This window comes from Amblyomma americanum, chromosome 10 (genome assembly GCF_052857255.1).
Source record: "Amblyomma americanum isolate KBUSLIRL-KWMA chromosome 10, ASM5285725v1, whole genome shotgun sequence".
In the NCBI taxonomy this organism is placed as follows: Eukaryota; Metazoa; Arthropoda; class Arachnida; order Ixodida; family Ixodidae; genus Amblyomma; species Amblyomma americanum.
The window spans coordinates 98,119,359-98,137,050 of NC_135506.1; the positions used below are offsets into that span (position 1 = coordinate 98,119,359).

Here is a 17,692-nt window from a genome sequence, read left to right on the forward strand (position 1 = left end):
TTTTTACCTTTTGCGACCCGCCGCGGTGGCTCAGTGGTTAGAGTGCTCGGCTACTGATCCGGAGTTCCCGAGTTCGAACCCGACCGCGGCGGCTAAGGCGCCCGTGTGCTGTGCGATGTAAGTGCGCGTTAAAGATCTCCAGGTGCTCGAAATTATTCCGCAGCCCTCCACTACGGCACCTCTTTCTTCCTCTATTCTTTCACTCCCTCCTTTATCCCTTCCCTTACGGCGCGGTTCTGGTGCCCGCTGATATGTGATATAGATGCTGCGCCAATTCCTTTCCCTAAAAACCAATTGAACTTAATTTTACTTTTTACGCATTAAGGCATCTGATTAATGGAAGCACTTAACTCCGCACATACGCAGGGTGAACTATGTTGAAAAGGAAGGAAGGAAGGAAGGAAGGCCTCAGACGTTGCTGGCACATACCCACTACGGGGGAGTGGCCAAGACACAGGCGGTTAATTACTGGATACAGGAAATTTTGACGGGAAAAGGAGTGGTAAACTCGTGGATATATTTTTTCTCTTCTTTCTTCATGAGGCCGAACCATTTCTTCTTGAGGAGGACCATGCACTGTCTTCCATTTATAATGCGCAAAGTTCCAGTTATACAATAATTGTGTGCAAGTCCGAACACTGGCGTCGATAGGAACAGCAGCATTTTCATAAGCGCTGCATAAATCGAATGTGCTGCTCGTGACCATTACACTCTACTAGAGTTTGCGTAATGTCGCCATCCTTCTTTTCTCACAGTGTGTTTATTATAGTCCTCATTGCCTTTAGCTGAAAGCCTTCTGAACGCTACATAACTTTTGGACGAGAAACTATGTCGGTTCACTTGCCCCTTGTATCAAAACATTAATATGCAAGCGCTCCTCCCGGGAAGCTCCTGAATAATGCATGACGTCTACAGCGATTCTGCACGCTTTGCAGGAGGGAACCTTCTGCGATGACGATCACGAAGCCACAGAGTTTCTCGAAGCCGAAATCTATGCAGGAATACGTGCTCAGAAAGGAGTCTGAGAAAGTGGACAAAAAGTTGGGGTCCATAGCAGACATCCGCTTGCCATCGTTGCACAAAGTCACGAGCAAATTTGTAGAACTGTTTCCAATTTGCGACAGTTTAAGTTTACTTTTTACTGAATGCTCGTGCAGAACTTTCAGTTTGCCTTACCCCTTGCTAGTAGCAGACACGGAACAAATAGTGGTACAAAGAGTACATGTGTGTTTTCTCACTTCCTCTTTCCCTCACCACAGAGTTACCCTTGTCTGACAATTCGCCTTGTATGCAGAATGGTGGCTAGAGGAGCACGCGGGCGTGGTCCTGCGAGGTTTCGTGTCTACGTGTACTGGACCTTTTTCAGCACGCACACAAGCTTATCTCTGGCCTTGTACTCGGTCTCTCTGGGGCGTGTAGACTCCTGGAAAAGTGGATTTCACACCCTCATGCTGACACAAAGGCTGTCAACACACATTGGTCAAAGTGCCCTCCCGTTATCATAATTAAGGTATATTCATAATATTTTGCGCCCTCTTCAATCCACCCTCGTTTATATTCATCACACGAGTCAGGAGCCCGCCTTGTGTGACAGGTTACGGCGTTGTGCATTTCTTCGTAACCTCCTCCTCCTGATTTGCCACAGGTATTAGCATAACGCGGCGCTTGCTGGTCGTGAATTTCATGACTTCTAAGTTTTACGCATGGTACTCTTTGAACCGCGTAGTGCACACCGGATGCTGTGTGGACAAGGATCTACTCTTCCTTGCAGGGTATAGTTCTGGATTACAGAAGACATGCCTCGGCTTCGAAAGGTGGTGGGTTCGACTCCCGCTGCCCTCCAGTTAACCGCCGGTTTCATCAGATGGGTACAAGGCATGCCCCGACCTCGTGCTCGGATATCCAGGGTGCATGACTTCGGAAATGAGCCTGCGGCTTCAATTTCATCGCTGTGGGAAGCTTCAAGGTTTCCTTACCCACCCAGTATTTCCCCATTGAGAAACATCGCCTTTACAAACTGTACTGTACTCTATGATTTTGATTAGTCACCAGCACTAGCGCAATAATCAAACTGTCTCACATTAACCCCCCCCCCCCCCCCATAGTTTTAAAGTTGGCGGTTCTCCCGGGTGTGGACATGTCAGGTAGGAATACGCAGCTTTGGCGTGCTTTCTTACCTTGTTAGGCAGGTGGCCGCTCCAGCTTCAGGTTTGTTCTAAAACAAATACAAAGTCATGTTATGTTTCAGCTCGTCTTCTATACTGTAGGTATAATAAGACTGATAATAGCACCTGTGAAGAAAACAAGTGAAGGCAGAACAGGTGCTTCGTATGACATACATGACGGAAGCCAACAGTCACCGAAACCAAGGAGCAGGGGGGATGAATGTTTTTCAATTTGCGGTGTTAATTAACTGCACATTAGAGCGTAAATAATTTATCGCTTACAGTTAATTAATCAGAAAGCAGAAGAAAAAATAACGGAATGCCGCCGGTGGGATCCGAATCCACGACATCCGAATTTCGCGTCCGGTGCTCTACCAACTGAGCTACGGTGGCGGCTGCCCAATCTTCTGCTTTCGGAGGTATTTATGTTTTGTGTAACCGAACCTTGAGCGTGTTCATCAGCGCCACCCTTGTCTATAGCGGCGGACGTAGTGCGTCCTGTATTACCACGATTTCCACGAAGGAAAATAGTCGAACGGTGAGAGCGGAAGCTTTGCGAGAACCCTCTTATGCTACGTAAGGCACCAAGAGTGCCAGCTTCGAGTTCTTCGCTTAACTACTAAGCAAACCAGTGAAGGGATAAGTGGACCAGTGTGAAGAGTTATGCAACGATTTAGATTTTTTTTTGCCGAAAAGAGAGGGTTTATTGATAGGAAAAGGCAGAGAGGTTGGCCTGAAAAATAAATATCTGGCCTGCTACTCTGCTCTGGGGGACGAGAAGAGGAGATAAAAGAAGGTCACGATGGGGGACGATGATGATGAGAGGAGGCAGATGAAAAACTACTTTAAAAAAAGGCACACTTTCTGACATCACAAACGCGAGACAAGGTCCGTGTCGCTCAAAAAGCGTGAGAGCGCTCGCGTTGCCTTTACAGTTCTAAATCTATCTGGCCAAGCGCCGAGGATCAAATCCTCAGAGAGGAGCGATGTGTCCATAGGCTTCAGAGCAGATGCGAGTATGAGTCTTTCACGTGCATACGCTGGACACGCCACTAAAACATGTTCTATAGTCTCTAGCACGCCACATGTAGTACATTCCGGGGAGTCCGCTTGTCCTATTAAGTGCAAGTATTTGCGCGTGAATGCCACATTTAAACGTAGTCTACGGATAACGCATGCAATAAGGCGAGGTATTCCGCGAGGAACTGAAAAGGTCATCGTCGGATCTAGCCGTTTAAGGCGGATGTGGCGGAGGCCTGGCAGGGCCCAGTACCTAGCCGTCGCCCTCCTCATCAATTCCTAAAGGAGACAAGTTGTGTCCACTATAGAGAACGGTACAGCTGTACGCAGGCCACTGCTGAAGGCGCTCCTTTCTTCAGCGTTGACGGTCTCATTTTCATCGAGTCCGCAGTGTCCGGGGATCCACTGAAACACTATACGGTGGCCGTTTCCCTGAACAAATGATACGAGACTAATGATATCAAGAGCCAGAGCTTGGTAGGCTGTGTGGCGTAGGAAGCATCCTAAAATGTGTAGCGCAGGTTTACAGTCGGTGAAAATGCACCACTCCTGAGGCGGTTCTCCGCAGATGTGGCGAATCGATTCCCGAAGGCCCACAAGCTCTGCAGCGGTTGAAGTAGACTTGTGTCCCAAAATTAATCTGCGGGTTGTCTGTTGTGCAGGGATTGCGAAAGCTGCTGTTGATGCATTTGGAGACGCAGATCCATCCGTGTAGACGTGCACACATTTGTGGTATTCTGACCAGATGTAGGCAAGTGCGAGTTGCTTCAGTCCGCTAACCGGCATCGCAGACTTCTTGATTATGCCAGGGACATGCAGGCAGACTGAAGGCTGAGCCATTACCCATGGGGGCTGCAAGGAATGATGCGGCAGGGCATCAGCGCAGTGCGCGTGCAAAACTGCTGTCCGGTCGCTCATCAAAAATCTTCGTCAGCGGGTGCCAGCAGTGCCGTGTAAGAGCACGTAAATATACACGAAGTGGTTCGTGTGACAGGTAGACCGATATTGGGCACGCACGAGATTCCTCAATCGTGCCTTTGTTCGAGGCACAACGTGGTAATCCGAGGCATATCTTGAGCGCCTGTGCATGGACACTCTCTAATGCCCGCAAGCAGGAAATACTCATGTTAGGGAGTACAGGAAGGCTGTAACGAATGTAGCCAATAAAGAGGGTATAGTAAAGTCGAAGCAAGGAGCGCTCCGTTGGGCCCCATTTAATGTCTGCCACAAAGTGAAGCACATGGCAAAAAGGAGTGAGTCTTTTCTTTAGCATGTTTATATGCCTCGACCATGACAGATCGCGGTCAATGATAATGCCCAAAAATCTGTGGTGGGAGACGTATGGTATTGCAACCCCTTGAAGAGTTACCGGGTAGTGGTAGACAGACTTGCGCGTGAATGCGACCACAGCACATTTTTCAGCTGCCAAGTGCAAACCCTGACGCCGTAGGTACTTTGATGTAGATGACACGGCACGTTGTAATCTCGCACGCATTTGCGGACGTGTCGAACCCGACGCCCAGATGCAGATATCATCAAGATAAGCACTGATGTGAATGTTAGTGGGAAGTTCATTCACCAGTCCAATCAATGCCACGTTAAATAGGGTTGGGCTAAGAACTCCTCCCTGAGGAACTCCACGGCAAACCTGATGACGGGTAGTCTCCCCATCAGGCGTAGACATGTAAACAGACCGGCCGTTGAGGTAGCTCCCAATCCACGAATACATCCGGCCGCCAACGCCAATGTCGTCAAGGGCATCAAGGATGGCGTCATGAAGTACATTATCGTAGGCCCCTTTGATGTCCAAGAAGACAGCAGCGACGAGTCGGCGACTACGTTTTTCATGTTCCACTGTCGATATGAGGTCGATTACGCTGTCAATCGAAGAACGTTCCCTCCGGAACCCGGTCATCATATCCGGATAGAGAGCATTCTGCTCTAAAAACCATTCGAGCCGCGCCAGCACCATTAGCTCCATAACTTTGCCGACGCAGCTTGCTAGTGCAACTGGCCGGTATGAGGTAAGCTCATAAGGAGGTTTGCCAGGCTTCAAAAGTGCAACCAGGCGGCTGATCTTCCAGTGTTGTGGAACGATTCCGGAAGCCCATGTATCATTGTAGTAACTGAGCAGCACAGTTCGGCCTTCCATGCCAAGGTGAGAGAGGGACGCGTACGAAATCCCGACAGGACCAGGTGTAGATGGACGCCTACACGAGGAAAGAGCAGCTTCTAGTTCAGGCATCGTGAATAGCATCTCGTAGTGGTCATCTGGTGAAGGTGGTACAAAAGCCTCCAAACTGGTTGATGGTACCATAGTTGTGCCCACAACCATTTTGCAGTATTCTTCTGCTACCTCTACATTATTACGGCGTTGTTAAATAGACAGGGCATGGAAAGGATAGCGTTCCTGCGGGGGTGAACGCAAGCTCCTGGCTACATGCCAAATAGGCGACAATGGTTTCAGAGGGTCCAGCGATGAACAGAACTGCCTCCAACGTTGTCTCCCTAGTCTCGCTAGGTGGCGCTTTATTTGTCGTTGAGCTCGGCGACAAAGGCCAAGATCATACATGGATTTGGTTCTTTTGTATTTCCTTTCGGCGCGCCGACGGACTGCGCGTAGTCTTTCGAATTCCACGTCAATAGTAGAACCTGGCGTAGGCGCACATATATACCGCGTGGTCTCACTGAGAGAGGACGTAATCAGGCCTTCTATTTTAGATGGTGTTGAGAGGTCCACACAGGAAATCTCCACGGACGACCTAAAGGCAGGCCAGTCTGTATATCGCACGCGAGACGGAGTAGTAGGTGCGTACCACTTGACGCAAACATACGTTGGAATGTGGTCACTCCCATGTGTTTCAACGTCACTGCACCAGCTGACGTAAAACTGGAGACTTGCTGAAACAAACGCCAGATCCAAGCAGCTGCTGTACGACGTGCCACGCAGAAACGTAGGTGAACCATCGTTGATATTGATGAAGTTCTGGGAGTGCATAAAGTCAAACAGGTTCCTGCCTCGGTTATTCATAACAGCACTGCCCCACTGAGGGTGATGAGCATTAAAATCGCCCACTATGATATGAGGAGCTGGACAACTCTGGATGGCTGAATATAGGTACGAAGTATCAATGGCATCTCTAGGTGTAATGTTGGCACCGATTATCGAAAAGACCCGTCCTTTTAGCGTGACTATCACACAGATGTAATGGTTTGTGTTGTGTGGCTGTAGAACATGGCGGATGTGCGCAATGTCTTGGCGTATGCAAACTAACACTTTGCTAGTTTCGTCTTTTCTGCGAGACCACAGCAGCACGTATCCAGAAAGGCGGAAAGGCGACGGCATGTTGGGCTCACATATAACCAGCACAGGGAAGCGGTACTTGTGGACGCGTTTGCCGAAACTACTCATTTCGTACATAGTGTCTTTCGTATTATGGAACTCGTGGCTCTTCCCGCCGAGGGTTAGCCTTTTGTATCTGAATATGCAAAAGGTTGTCTTCGATTTATTTTATTGTATAAATTTTTCCTCATTTTACATTTTCCTCGACAGAAATCTGTGCTCATTGCAGTGTCCTTTTTTGTTAAATAATTCGAGTTATGAAGAGACTAGCCCAAGGTTTTACAGGTTTGGAGGCCTAACTATAAGCGGGCTGTTTTTTTCTGCATTGAAACGCCCATATCTGTGGGCCCGGAATATATATGTCAGAATTTGAGACATTAACCTTCTCGTGTTATTTAGAAGATCGGGAACTTAGAGATTCGGATGAAGGTTCTGAGCGGTGTGTGATATTTAAAAAAAAGATTATTTCGGCAAGATTGATATTCTGTGTGCTATCCAGACGTCTGTTAACAAAACATGGAAGCATATCTGCAGCCACGCAATCTTAAACAATGGCAGGCACTAAGCCTAGTTTGTGAAACCGTCTTCCCGCACTTCATTCAAAACGGATGGCAATGCGGCAAATCGGCACAAGCGTTGGAGGAAGTGAAACACAAATAAAATGAAACCGCGTGAAAATCGGAGACTATAAACCACGGTCTATTTTGACGACTGCCCTCTTGCAGGCCGGAGTTTGCATTTATTTAAGATGTAGCACCAGATGCCCTTGCGTTACCTTCTTTCTTGTCGAAAAGCCTGCAGTGTCATTCTTTCCAAGTAATCACTTTCTTGACGCATTTCGTTTTCACTTGCTTGAGAGGGTGCCGGAAACGACACTACTTATGTCTCGGAACGCTCTGAACGCACTGTTCTAACCCACGATGTGGGTGGAAATGGCTCCCAGTTGGTTTGGATGATGGCGAGTATGCGCAGATACAAAACCAGCGCCGAAAAACTGTATGCCTCGGGAATCTATGTTGCACGAGAGCAGCGCTTTGCATAAAGGTGTTTTTATGCAATTGTGGTCTGCGCTGAATTTCTTTTGTCATGCGTAAGACCTTTATTGTAACGGGCCTGAGCGAACTTCTTGCGTCCTCTCCAGCGTGTTCGATGCCATTTCAGCGCATATATATAAATAAATATATATATATATATATATATATATATATATATATATATATATATATATATATATATATATATATATATATATATATATATATATATATATGCGCGTGCGTGCGTGTGTGCGTGTGTGTGTGAAGACAGGCGGCAGCAGTGCCTAGAAAAGATAGAACGCGAGTCGGAGAGTAAAGTGGCGTCAAGGCTGACTTCCTAGTTTTGCCATCTCTGTCTCTCATTTAAAGTGATACAGGAAGTATAAATTAAGAGATAATATTATATGAGTAAGCGCATATACGCTTATGTACACAAATACACCGCTGCCGCGCGCACATAAAGGGAAACGCAGCAACTTCTTTGTGCAGGGACTTCCTAAGGCTGACAGAGATGGTTGTACAGGGTGTTTCCCGTAATACTTGCACACTTTATAAATATACGCTTTTTCAGTTAGAAGAGTGCTTTTTTAGGCATAGCATTTCCAGCGGTGTAGTACAACAGAATATAGCTACCGCGTGCTAACTAGCAGGGTGGTTATCTAATATTGACTAGTTAACTTTTAACTATTACTGTTAGGCTCATTAATTATTTGAGAGGGGTGTCGCCCGCCGTAAATAATATTCATATCAGTTTTTAGAATTTCGAAAACGCGGTTACCGTCGGCGCTGCGGACTTACAAATTTTGACTATTTCGACGAGTTACGTGCACTAGAGAGGTTTCTTTACCTGCAAGCTTCCCGAAAGCGCATGTATTTTGGCGCGAAGAAGCCAAAATTTGTTGGCTCACAGCACCGAGAGTATACTCTTTTTCGAAACTGGAATAACTGATATCGACATTATTTACAGTGGGCCACGCGCCTTTCAAATAATAAGGAGCTTAACTGTAACCGTTAAAAAGAAAACTCTGCAATATTAGTTAGCCAGCCTGCTGCTACTCAGCACTTCTTGGCGGTATTCTGATATACTTCGCCGATGACAACGCTATGCCGAAACAAGCGGCCTTTTAGCTCAGAAAACCTATTTGTAAAAATTGCCTAAAGTTTTGGGTGAAACTCCTGGTATATCTGAAAGCCAAAAGAAGGGAATCTTTGTTTTCATTGACGCAGTCTCTGGTGCAACTCTGAATGAAAGGATGAAAGATCTCTGGATGAAGCTTCAAAGAAAAATTGGCGGTGGTTTAGCTCTGGTTAAACCTGGAGTGACGCGATAGCTACAGCTGGCCGGGTGTAACTTGCACAGTTGAATTGCAAAGTCAGTTTTTCTCCGCTCCGTTTATGTGGGCGTTACTTCTCCATCTTCATCCCACTTGACACAGCGCACGCGCACAGCTGTTGCAGCTTGGTTTCGCCGGCGCGCTGCGCCGCAGGCATCAGCAGCTGCTCCGCACCACGTAGCATGTTACGTGACCAACCACGGGACGAACCACGTGATCAGTCACGGCGCCGCACCGCCGGCACCTGCTGCGCAAGTCGTGACCCACCACATGACAGCGTGACGACGCAGCCAAAGGGTGGCGGTGCAGCCACAGGCTGACGGCGTCGCCACGCTGAAGGCTCGAATTGCTACCGTAATGTAGCTATCGCTACAATACCAATTAAAATACGTCAGTGCACACAAACTTCACAGTTTCCTTATAAATATCGCGTTTTGAACACGCACAATATTGGGCTTGGTGTTTCAGGAAAAGGAGTCCCTGTGGAAAGTTTATGGTTTATGGGTGTTAACGTCTCGAAAGAATCATACTTTCACGTAGTGCTGAAGGCAGTCGAAGCAGCGATGAAGACGGACAGCAGGTCTTTTAAAACAAAACTGTTTATTGGCCTGACTTGCACCCACAATGGACTGAGTCACTCGGCGGCGGCGAAGCGACAAGCGTGCTCGGTGGTCGTCGAACAGAATGCCCGCCGCTGTCGCCCGTGCTCAATTTAAAGCTGATAGGGAACTTTCGAGATAAAGCGTGCAAAGTTACTAGAACATTCTGAAACAACCTAGAATCAGCTCTACCAGGCTGCGATCAATCGAGATAAATCTGGTCGCGTCTTGCGTCGCAAACAAAGCGATAAAGTTGTGTGGCGGCAGATTTGAAGAATGAACAAACACTGCAAATGTTCGCGGCAATACTACTATAAACGCTGTAGTGGAGTGTTCCGGATGATTTCGACCACCTGGGCTTCTGCAGCGTGCACTGTCATCGCACAGTACCCGGTCCTTTAAGGATTCGCCTGCGTTAAATGCGTCCGCCACTGTCAGGACCGAACCAGTGACTTTCGAATCAGCAGCCGAGCACGATGTCCACTGAGCCACCGTGGCAGCAGTTTCTATTGAGCTTATTCTGCCTAGGCCACAGCGGCTAGTGCCAACCACTATGTGGCTCTCGTAAGGTTCCTTGTCTATCCAGGCTTTAAAGCAGACGTTTAAGTCCGAATGCGGCCGACGAGCTCCTTATCTTTCTCCTTCTCCACAAAAAAAGCCTCAATAGCTGAATAGGAGGTACAAGCTCAAAGTGGTGCAGGCCTACGCACCCACATCCAGTCATGATGACAAAACCGTTGAAAGTTTCTATGAGGACGTAGAATCGGCAATGAATAAAGTAAAATCGCAGTACACTGTACTAATGTGCGACTTCAATGCGAAGGTGGGCAAGAAGCAGGCTGACGACCACGCGGTAGGTGAATATGGGATAGATTCTAGAAGAAGCAGGGGAGAGTTATTAGTCGAATTCGCGGATAGAAATTGTGGACACGACGAAGCATGGTGCATGAATGACGCTTTATTGAAGAAGGCGAGCGGTTATATAGGCAAGCGGTTAGATAACAGAAATGGGGGCTGCTTCTGTCCGGCTAGGCGCGTGTGCATGACTTGCACTACGTCACATCTCCCCTCTCTCTCCTTTTTTTTTAATCGTCGAATCAAGTAGAGTTTCAGAACTCAGGCGCCGGGTATCTTCGTGGTGGTTGGCGCTTCCGTTCACTCCTGCGGAGTTGTGTAGATTCGGATGTCCCTGTAGTGTCTGGGACTCCCACAGCTGGCAGCAGCGCGGGAGTCTTGTGGTCTGGAGACGAGGGAGGAGGGGCCGGATTGAGGTGTTCTCTTGTGCGCTGAAACTGTTGACCCTCTTCCGTTTTGACGATGTAGGCACGAGGAGTCTCAGCCCGCTGTACGACCGTGACAGGGGACCATGATCTTGAGGGCACATTGTACATAGTTGCGGTCGAGCCAGTGCGAAGCTCTGGAAGAGGCCGTGTACCTCTGTTGTAGAAGCAGCGTTGCTTGCTCCTGATGTCTTCTAGCCTTCGTCGCACGGTCTTGGGTGGCACTGTTTGTGGCTGTAGGTGGCTGGTTGGTACAGGAAGCAGCGTTCTTGTCTGTCGGCCCATGAGCCTCTGCACAGGGGACTTCAGAGAAGAGTCCCGAGGAGAATTTCGACACTCAAGCAATGCGGCACAAAACTCAGTGCTGCCGAAACGGAACCGCCTTAACAGCTTCTTAGCTTCCTGTACTGCTCTTTCTGCCATTCCATTCGAGCGGGGATAGTACGGACTAGACCGGACGTGTTGCAGGCCAATCTTATCGGCGTAATCCTTGAACTGTTGGCTACTGAAGGGTGGTCCGTTGTCTGTGCAAAGTCGCCTTGGGAAGCCATGTGTTGCGAAGATGTCATTGCATGCTGCAATAACCTTGTTGGCTGACGGCGCTTGCACAAGCCTGATTTCAAAAAAGAAAGAGTAGAAGTCAACAACGACTAAGTACTCGGCGCCGTTGTGATGACAAATTTCAGCTCCTACTGACTCCCAGGGCAGAGTTGGTATCTCGTGACTTAACAGCGGTAGTCGCGCATTTCTTGACTTGTACTTTTGGCATGTTTGACAGCATTGAGCGACTTCCTCAATATCGCTGTTTATACTTGGCCAGAAGACAACGGTTCGGGCGCGTGCCTTCATCTTTTCTGCTCCTGTGTGCGCAGCATGAAGAGAAGCCAGTACCTCACTGCGCAGTCTGGCAGGAATGATAAGGCGATTGCTCCGGAACACAAGGCCGGATTCAGTATGCAGCTCGTCGCGGAAGCTCCAGTAGCTGCGTAGCTCGGTAGTGACGTCAGCCTTGTCAATGGGCCACGCTGTGCTTGCTTACTGGCGAAGTTTCACCATGCTTGGGTCACGGTCCGTCTCCCACAGAACTTGCTCCAGGCGCCGTCTGAAGCTTGAAGACAAGCGATAGTGTTAACGTGGAAATGCGCGCAATGTTCTACGAGCTGTGCTTTATTAGAAAAACGTGACAACGCGTCAGCGATGAACAGTTGTTTTCCCGGAGTATACTTGACATTTATATGGTATTTTTGTAGGTTTAGACGCATACGCTGCTGGCGGAGAGGGCACTGGCATAATGGCTTCTTGAAAATCATTTCGAGCGGCTTGTCATCAGATTCCACAATGACTTCTGGCTGCCCGAAAATGTAGTCCTTGAATTTTTCACAGCCGTGGACGATTGCTAGCATCTCTTTATCTGCGCGTACCTTTGCCGTGCTTCTGTCAGCGAGCGAGATGAGTAAGCTAAGGGGTGTCCATCCTGCATTATCACAGCGCCAATTCCGTTTTGGCTGGCGTCTACAGATAGGGTGATTGGTTTGCCCTTCTGGTAATATGCCAATATGGGAGCCGTTGCTAGTGCTTCGCGCAGTGCTTCAAAGCTTTTTTGATGTCTGTCTTCCCAAACCCATGCAGCATTCTTTTTTAAAAGTTCTCGGAGCGATGCTGTGAGCGTTGACATATTACGAATGAAGCGGGAAACGAAGTTCACCATACCCAAGAATGTCTGTAGCTCTTTCCGGTTGCAAGGGGCCTGCACGTGGAAAATATCTTCCAGTCTCCCTGGATCCAGGCTCAACCCGTCGCGCGTCAACACGTGGCCTAGGTACTTGACGGATTCCTGCAAGAAGTTACACTTTGTTTTGTTCAATTTCAAGTTGTGCTCCTGACATCTTGTCAGCACATTGACAAGATTTGCGTCATGCTCTTCTTTAGTGCGACCCCAGACTAGAATGTCGTCCATTACGACTGCTGTGCCAGTGAGACCTTCTAGTACTTTGTGCATGGCGTGCTGAAATATTTCGGGAGCCGAAGAAATGCCGAAAGGCATACGTAGGAACCTGTAACGACCGTACGGAGTGCTCATTGTGCAAATTCTGGAGCTTTCCTCATCCAGTTTTATCTGCCAAAATCCCGTAGCGGCATCCAAAGTCGAAAAGTATTGTGCTCCACACAGAGACGGTGCAATGTCTTCTAGCGTTGGCATAGGATAACGTTCCCGCAGCAGCGCTTTGTTCAAATCAGATGGATCGAGACATATGCGTACCTTGTCGTTCTTTATGACGGTAACCATGTGGCTGGACCAATCGGTTGGCTCGGTCACTTTGGAAACTACTCCGGCTGCTTCCATGCGGTCCAGTTCCGCTTTTACTCTGTCCTCGAGTGCGAACGGAATCCGGCGTGCTGCTTTGAACACTCCTTGGGAACCTGGCTTGAGCTTCAAGTGGTAGACGACACCCTTGAGCTCGCCTAATCCGGAGAAGACGTCTTCATACGGCTTGACTACGTCGTACAGCTCTTAGTGCTCCAGTGAAGCAATTCGGCGAATCAAGCCTAGCTTCTCGGCAACTGAGCCGCTAAGAGTCACGGGTATGTCGTCTTCCATTACGAAGAATGTCGTTTCAAATGTTCCCTCGGGTCCGGTCACATGAAGGTGACTACGTTTCGTTGCTTTTTTCTGAAAGCCAAAAAATGTGTTCAGCACGACAGCGCAGTTGTCGGGTTGCTTTTGAGTTATCTTCTGCAGCTGGCTGCGTGATATGACCGAGCAATTGGCTCCTGTATCAAGCTTGCAGGCAACGGGCGTTTCTTCTATTTTCACGATTGCACTCCAGCGGTCGTCTTTCTTGCTGCTTGGGGATAAAGTTTGCAACCAGAAATTATCTGCCTGTCCGTCTGAATTCGCTTCCAGTGACGCCACTTTTTGCTCTTTCACGCAGAGGTTAGCGCTCTTCGTTTTGCACGCAGCTGCAAAATGATTTCTTTTGCCACATTTTAAGCACGTGCGTCCCTTTGCAGGGCATGTTTCACTGTTGTGAACACGAGCACATTTGTTACAGCGACTTTTCATTTGGAGGACCGCATTGACCTCCACTTGACAGTTCTTGCTGGAGTGTATTTCTTCACTTTGCTCTTTGCCGTGTTCCCGAGCTCGACACATTTCAACAGTTTTGGCCAAGGAAGCATTTTCAGAAAGAAGCGTTTCTTGAAGCTTCTTGTCTCTCATTCCCAGAATGATTCTGCTTCTTAGCATGCGTTCTTCCAGCTCACCGAATTCACAGCTTTTTGCTAGTACACGCAGCTCCGTTAACCAATCGTTAAAATGTTCGTCTTCCTTCTGGTCACGCTTTCCAAATCGAAACTCGTGATAAGCTAGGTTTAGTGCTGGTTTGTAAAACGCTTCAAACTTTCGCTTCAGTACAGCAATGTCGCTTTTATCCTCTCCAGCATCAAATACGAAAGTGCTGTACGTTTTGCGTGCGTCTTCTCCAATACTGATGAGAAAAGTGGCTGCCTGTACCTCTTTCGGTTGTTGGTCCAGGTAGGTTGCAGTTGAGAAGAGCTCGAACTCTTGCTTTCATGCTTCCCAGCTATGTTAGACATCTCCCGTTGTATCCAGGGCCTTCGGTGGTGGCAGCAGCGAAGTGACGGGGGCGGCAGGCTGGGCGCGGTGCTGCTCGGCGTCTGTCATGGCTCTGGTCCGATGAAATTACCCGGGCCTCCCGGATTGCCGTGCTTCTGCCGTCGGTTACGTTGCCCGGTTGCGTTGCGCGATCGCTAACCGGCCACTTCTGACACCATGTGGACACGACGAAGCATGGTGCATGAATGACGATTTATTGAAGAAGGCGAGCGGTTATATAGGCAAGCGGTTTGATAACAGAAATGGGGGCTGCTTCTGTCCGGCTAGGCGCGTGTGCATGACTTGCACTACGTCACAGAAATAATTTACGGATCATGAATACCTTCTTCCGCAAACAAGAAAACAGGAAGTGGACCTGGAAGAGCCCCAATGGTGAAACTAAAAATGAAATCGACTTCATACTATGCGCTAAACCTGGCATCATTCAGGATGTGGCCGTCCTCGAAAAGGTGTGTTGTAGCGACCACAAAATGGTAAGGTCTCGAATTAGCTTAGACATGAAGAGGGAACGGAAGAAGCTAACGATGAAGAAGACCATTAACGAGTTAGCCGTAAGAGGGAAAGCACAGGAGTTTAGGATAGCGCAGTAAAACAGATATTCGGCTTTAACTGAGAATACGATCTTGATGTTCATACAATGCACGATAATCTGACATCAATAATTACGGAGTGCGCAGTAGAAGTAGGCGGTAGGACAGTTCGGCAGGATACCGGGAAGCTATCTCATGTGACGAAAGATCTGATTAAGAAACGCCAAAGCATGAGGGCGTCTAACCCTACCGACAGAATAGAACAAACAAAGCAATCAAAGTTAATAAATAAGCGCAAGGTAGCCGACATAAGGAAGTTTAATATGGAAAGAATCGAGCATGCTCTAAAGAACGGAGATAGCCTAAAAGCAGTGAGGAGGAAACTAGGCATAGGTAAAAACCAGATGTATGCATTAAGAGACAAGCAGGGCAATGTCATTAGCAATATTGATAAGATAGTTAACGTAGCCGAAGAGTTCTACACTGACCTGTACAGTAGCCAATGTAATCAGAGCGTTAATGATTAAGACAGCAGTGCACAGCAATGCGTCATCCCGCCAGTAACGAAAGATGAAGTAACGAAAGCCTTAGAAGCAATGAAAAGGAGAAAAGCAGCTAGGGAGGATCAGGTAACAGCAGATCTGTTGAAGGATAGAGGGGACATCGTGCTAGAAAAACTAGCCACCCTGTATACGCAATGTCTTATGACCTCGACTGTACCAGAAGCTTGGAAGAACGCAAATATTATCTTCATTCATAAGAAGGGAGACGCCAAGGAGTTGAAAAATTACAGGCCGATCAGCTTACTATCCGTTGCCTACAAAGTATTTACTATGGTAATCGCTGATAGAGTCAGGGCAACGTTAGACTTTAGTCAACCAAATAATCAGGCAGGCTTTCGTAAAGGATATTCCGCAATAGATCATATTCACACTATCAATCAGGTGATAGAAAAATGCTCAGAATATGACCAACCTCTATATATAGCTTTCATTAAATTACGAGAAAGCATTTGACTCAGTGGAAACCTCAGCAGTCATACAGGCATTGCGTAACCAGGGGGTAGAAGAGCCTTATGTCAAAATACTGGAAGATATATATAGCAACTGCACAGCTACTATAGTCCTCCATAAAGTCAGCAATAAAATTCCAATAAGGAAGGGCGTCACGCAAGGAGACACGATCTCGCCAATGCTGTTCACCGCATGTTTGCAGGAGGTATTTCGAGGCCTGAATTGGGAACAGTTGGGAATAAGAATCAATGAAGAATACCTAAATATTCTGCGATTCGCTGATGACATTCCCTTGCTGAGTCACTCAGGAGGTGAACTGCGAATCATGATCAATGAGTTAGACAGGCAGAGCAGATCAATGGGTCTAAAAATTAACATACAGGAAACCAAGGTAATGTTCAACAGCCTAGCAAGATAACAACAGTTCACAACTGGCAGCGAGAGCCTAGAAGTTGTGACGGAGTACGTCTACTTAGGGAAGGTAGTGACAGCTGATCCGGATCATGAGAAGGAGATAACTAGAAGGATAAGAATGGGGTGTAGCAGTTATGGCAAATTCTCGCAGATCATGAGTGGAAGTTTACCAATTTCCCTCAAGAGGAAAGTGTACAACAGCATAATCTTGCCGGTACTCACCTATGGGGCAGAAACGTGGAGGCTAACGAAAAGAGTTCAGCTTAAGTTAAGGACAACGCAGCGAGCCATGGAAAGAAAAATGATAGGTGTAACGTTAAGTGACCGGAAGCGGGCAGAGTGGGTGAGGGAGCAAACACGGGTTAATGACATCCTAGTCGAAATCAAGAGAACGAAATGGGCTTGGGCAGGGCACGTAATGCGAAGGCAAGATAACCGCTGGTCCTTAAGGGTAACGGAGTGGATTCCAAGAGAAAGTAAGCGTAGCAGGGGGCGGCAGAAGGTTAGGTGGGCGGATGAGATTAAGAAGTTTGCAGACAAAGGGTGGATGCAGCTGGCAAAGAATAGGGTTCATTGGAGAGACATGGGAGAGGCCTTTGCCCTGCAGTGGGTGTAGTAAGGCTGATGATGATTATGACGATGATGATGAGAGAGTGGACCAAAAGTTACGCAACGCAGTTCGCTCTTGAACCTTACGATGAAACTGAAGGGTATCTCTTAAGTTCAAATGGTCTTGAAAATAGAGATGGTCAATTCTGCTCACACCACAATTATTTTAGAGCTTCAGTAGTGGCCTACATTCCTCATTACAATAGCAATCCAGGTGGTCTGAAGAATATATGTTCAGGAAGTATTTGTTAAGTATTGGGCACAGCATTGCAATGCGTGCTTCACCCACTTTATTTATGCATTTCTGTGTAGTCCCGATTCGGTCATTTTGTGGTAATGTAGTGATATCCGGTTGCATTCGTAGAAAATAATATAATCAGTACTTTTTTCATCTAGTCTTTCTCTTTTTCCTTTTTTTCGTCGCACATTTTTTACTCGATTTATCATTTAGAGAGACAGCAAAAAGCGTTGCAAACGACTCTCGTACCACTAACATTGCCAGTCAGGCTGAATTATAAACGATCTCCTGTATGCACGTCAATCTTCGTTGTAGTAAACAGGATCCTTGGCTAATTTTTTAACTGCCATTCCTGCATAAAAAATATTCTTTGCTGGAAAACACAAAACGCTCTGTTTTTTCACTGCTCTAAGCAAAACATTACGGTTTTATTATAATCTTATGGGTGGCAGTCATTTTGACTTCGAAGGTTC

The 17,692-nt window shown here is 47.5% G+C and overlaps 1 protein-coding gene across 1 annotated transcript; it reads right to left on the reverse strand.

Moving 5' to 3' along the window:
- Positions 1-1,342: 1,342 nt before the first annotated feature.
- LOC144108574 (uncharacterized) lies at positions 1,343-13,347 on the reverse strand. The gene is made up of 3 exons (XM_077641776.1): positions 13,039-13,347; positions 12,400-12,612; positions 1,343-1,423 (listed from the first exon to the last, which is right to left on the reverse strand). Exons 1-3 carry the CDS (start codon positions 13,120-13,122, stop codon positions 1,343-1,345), a joined length of 378 nt encoding a protein of 125 aa, XP_077497902.1. The 5' UTR covers positions 13,123-13,347.
- Between the last annotated feature and the right edge of the window lie 4,345 nt (positions 13,348-17,692).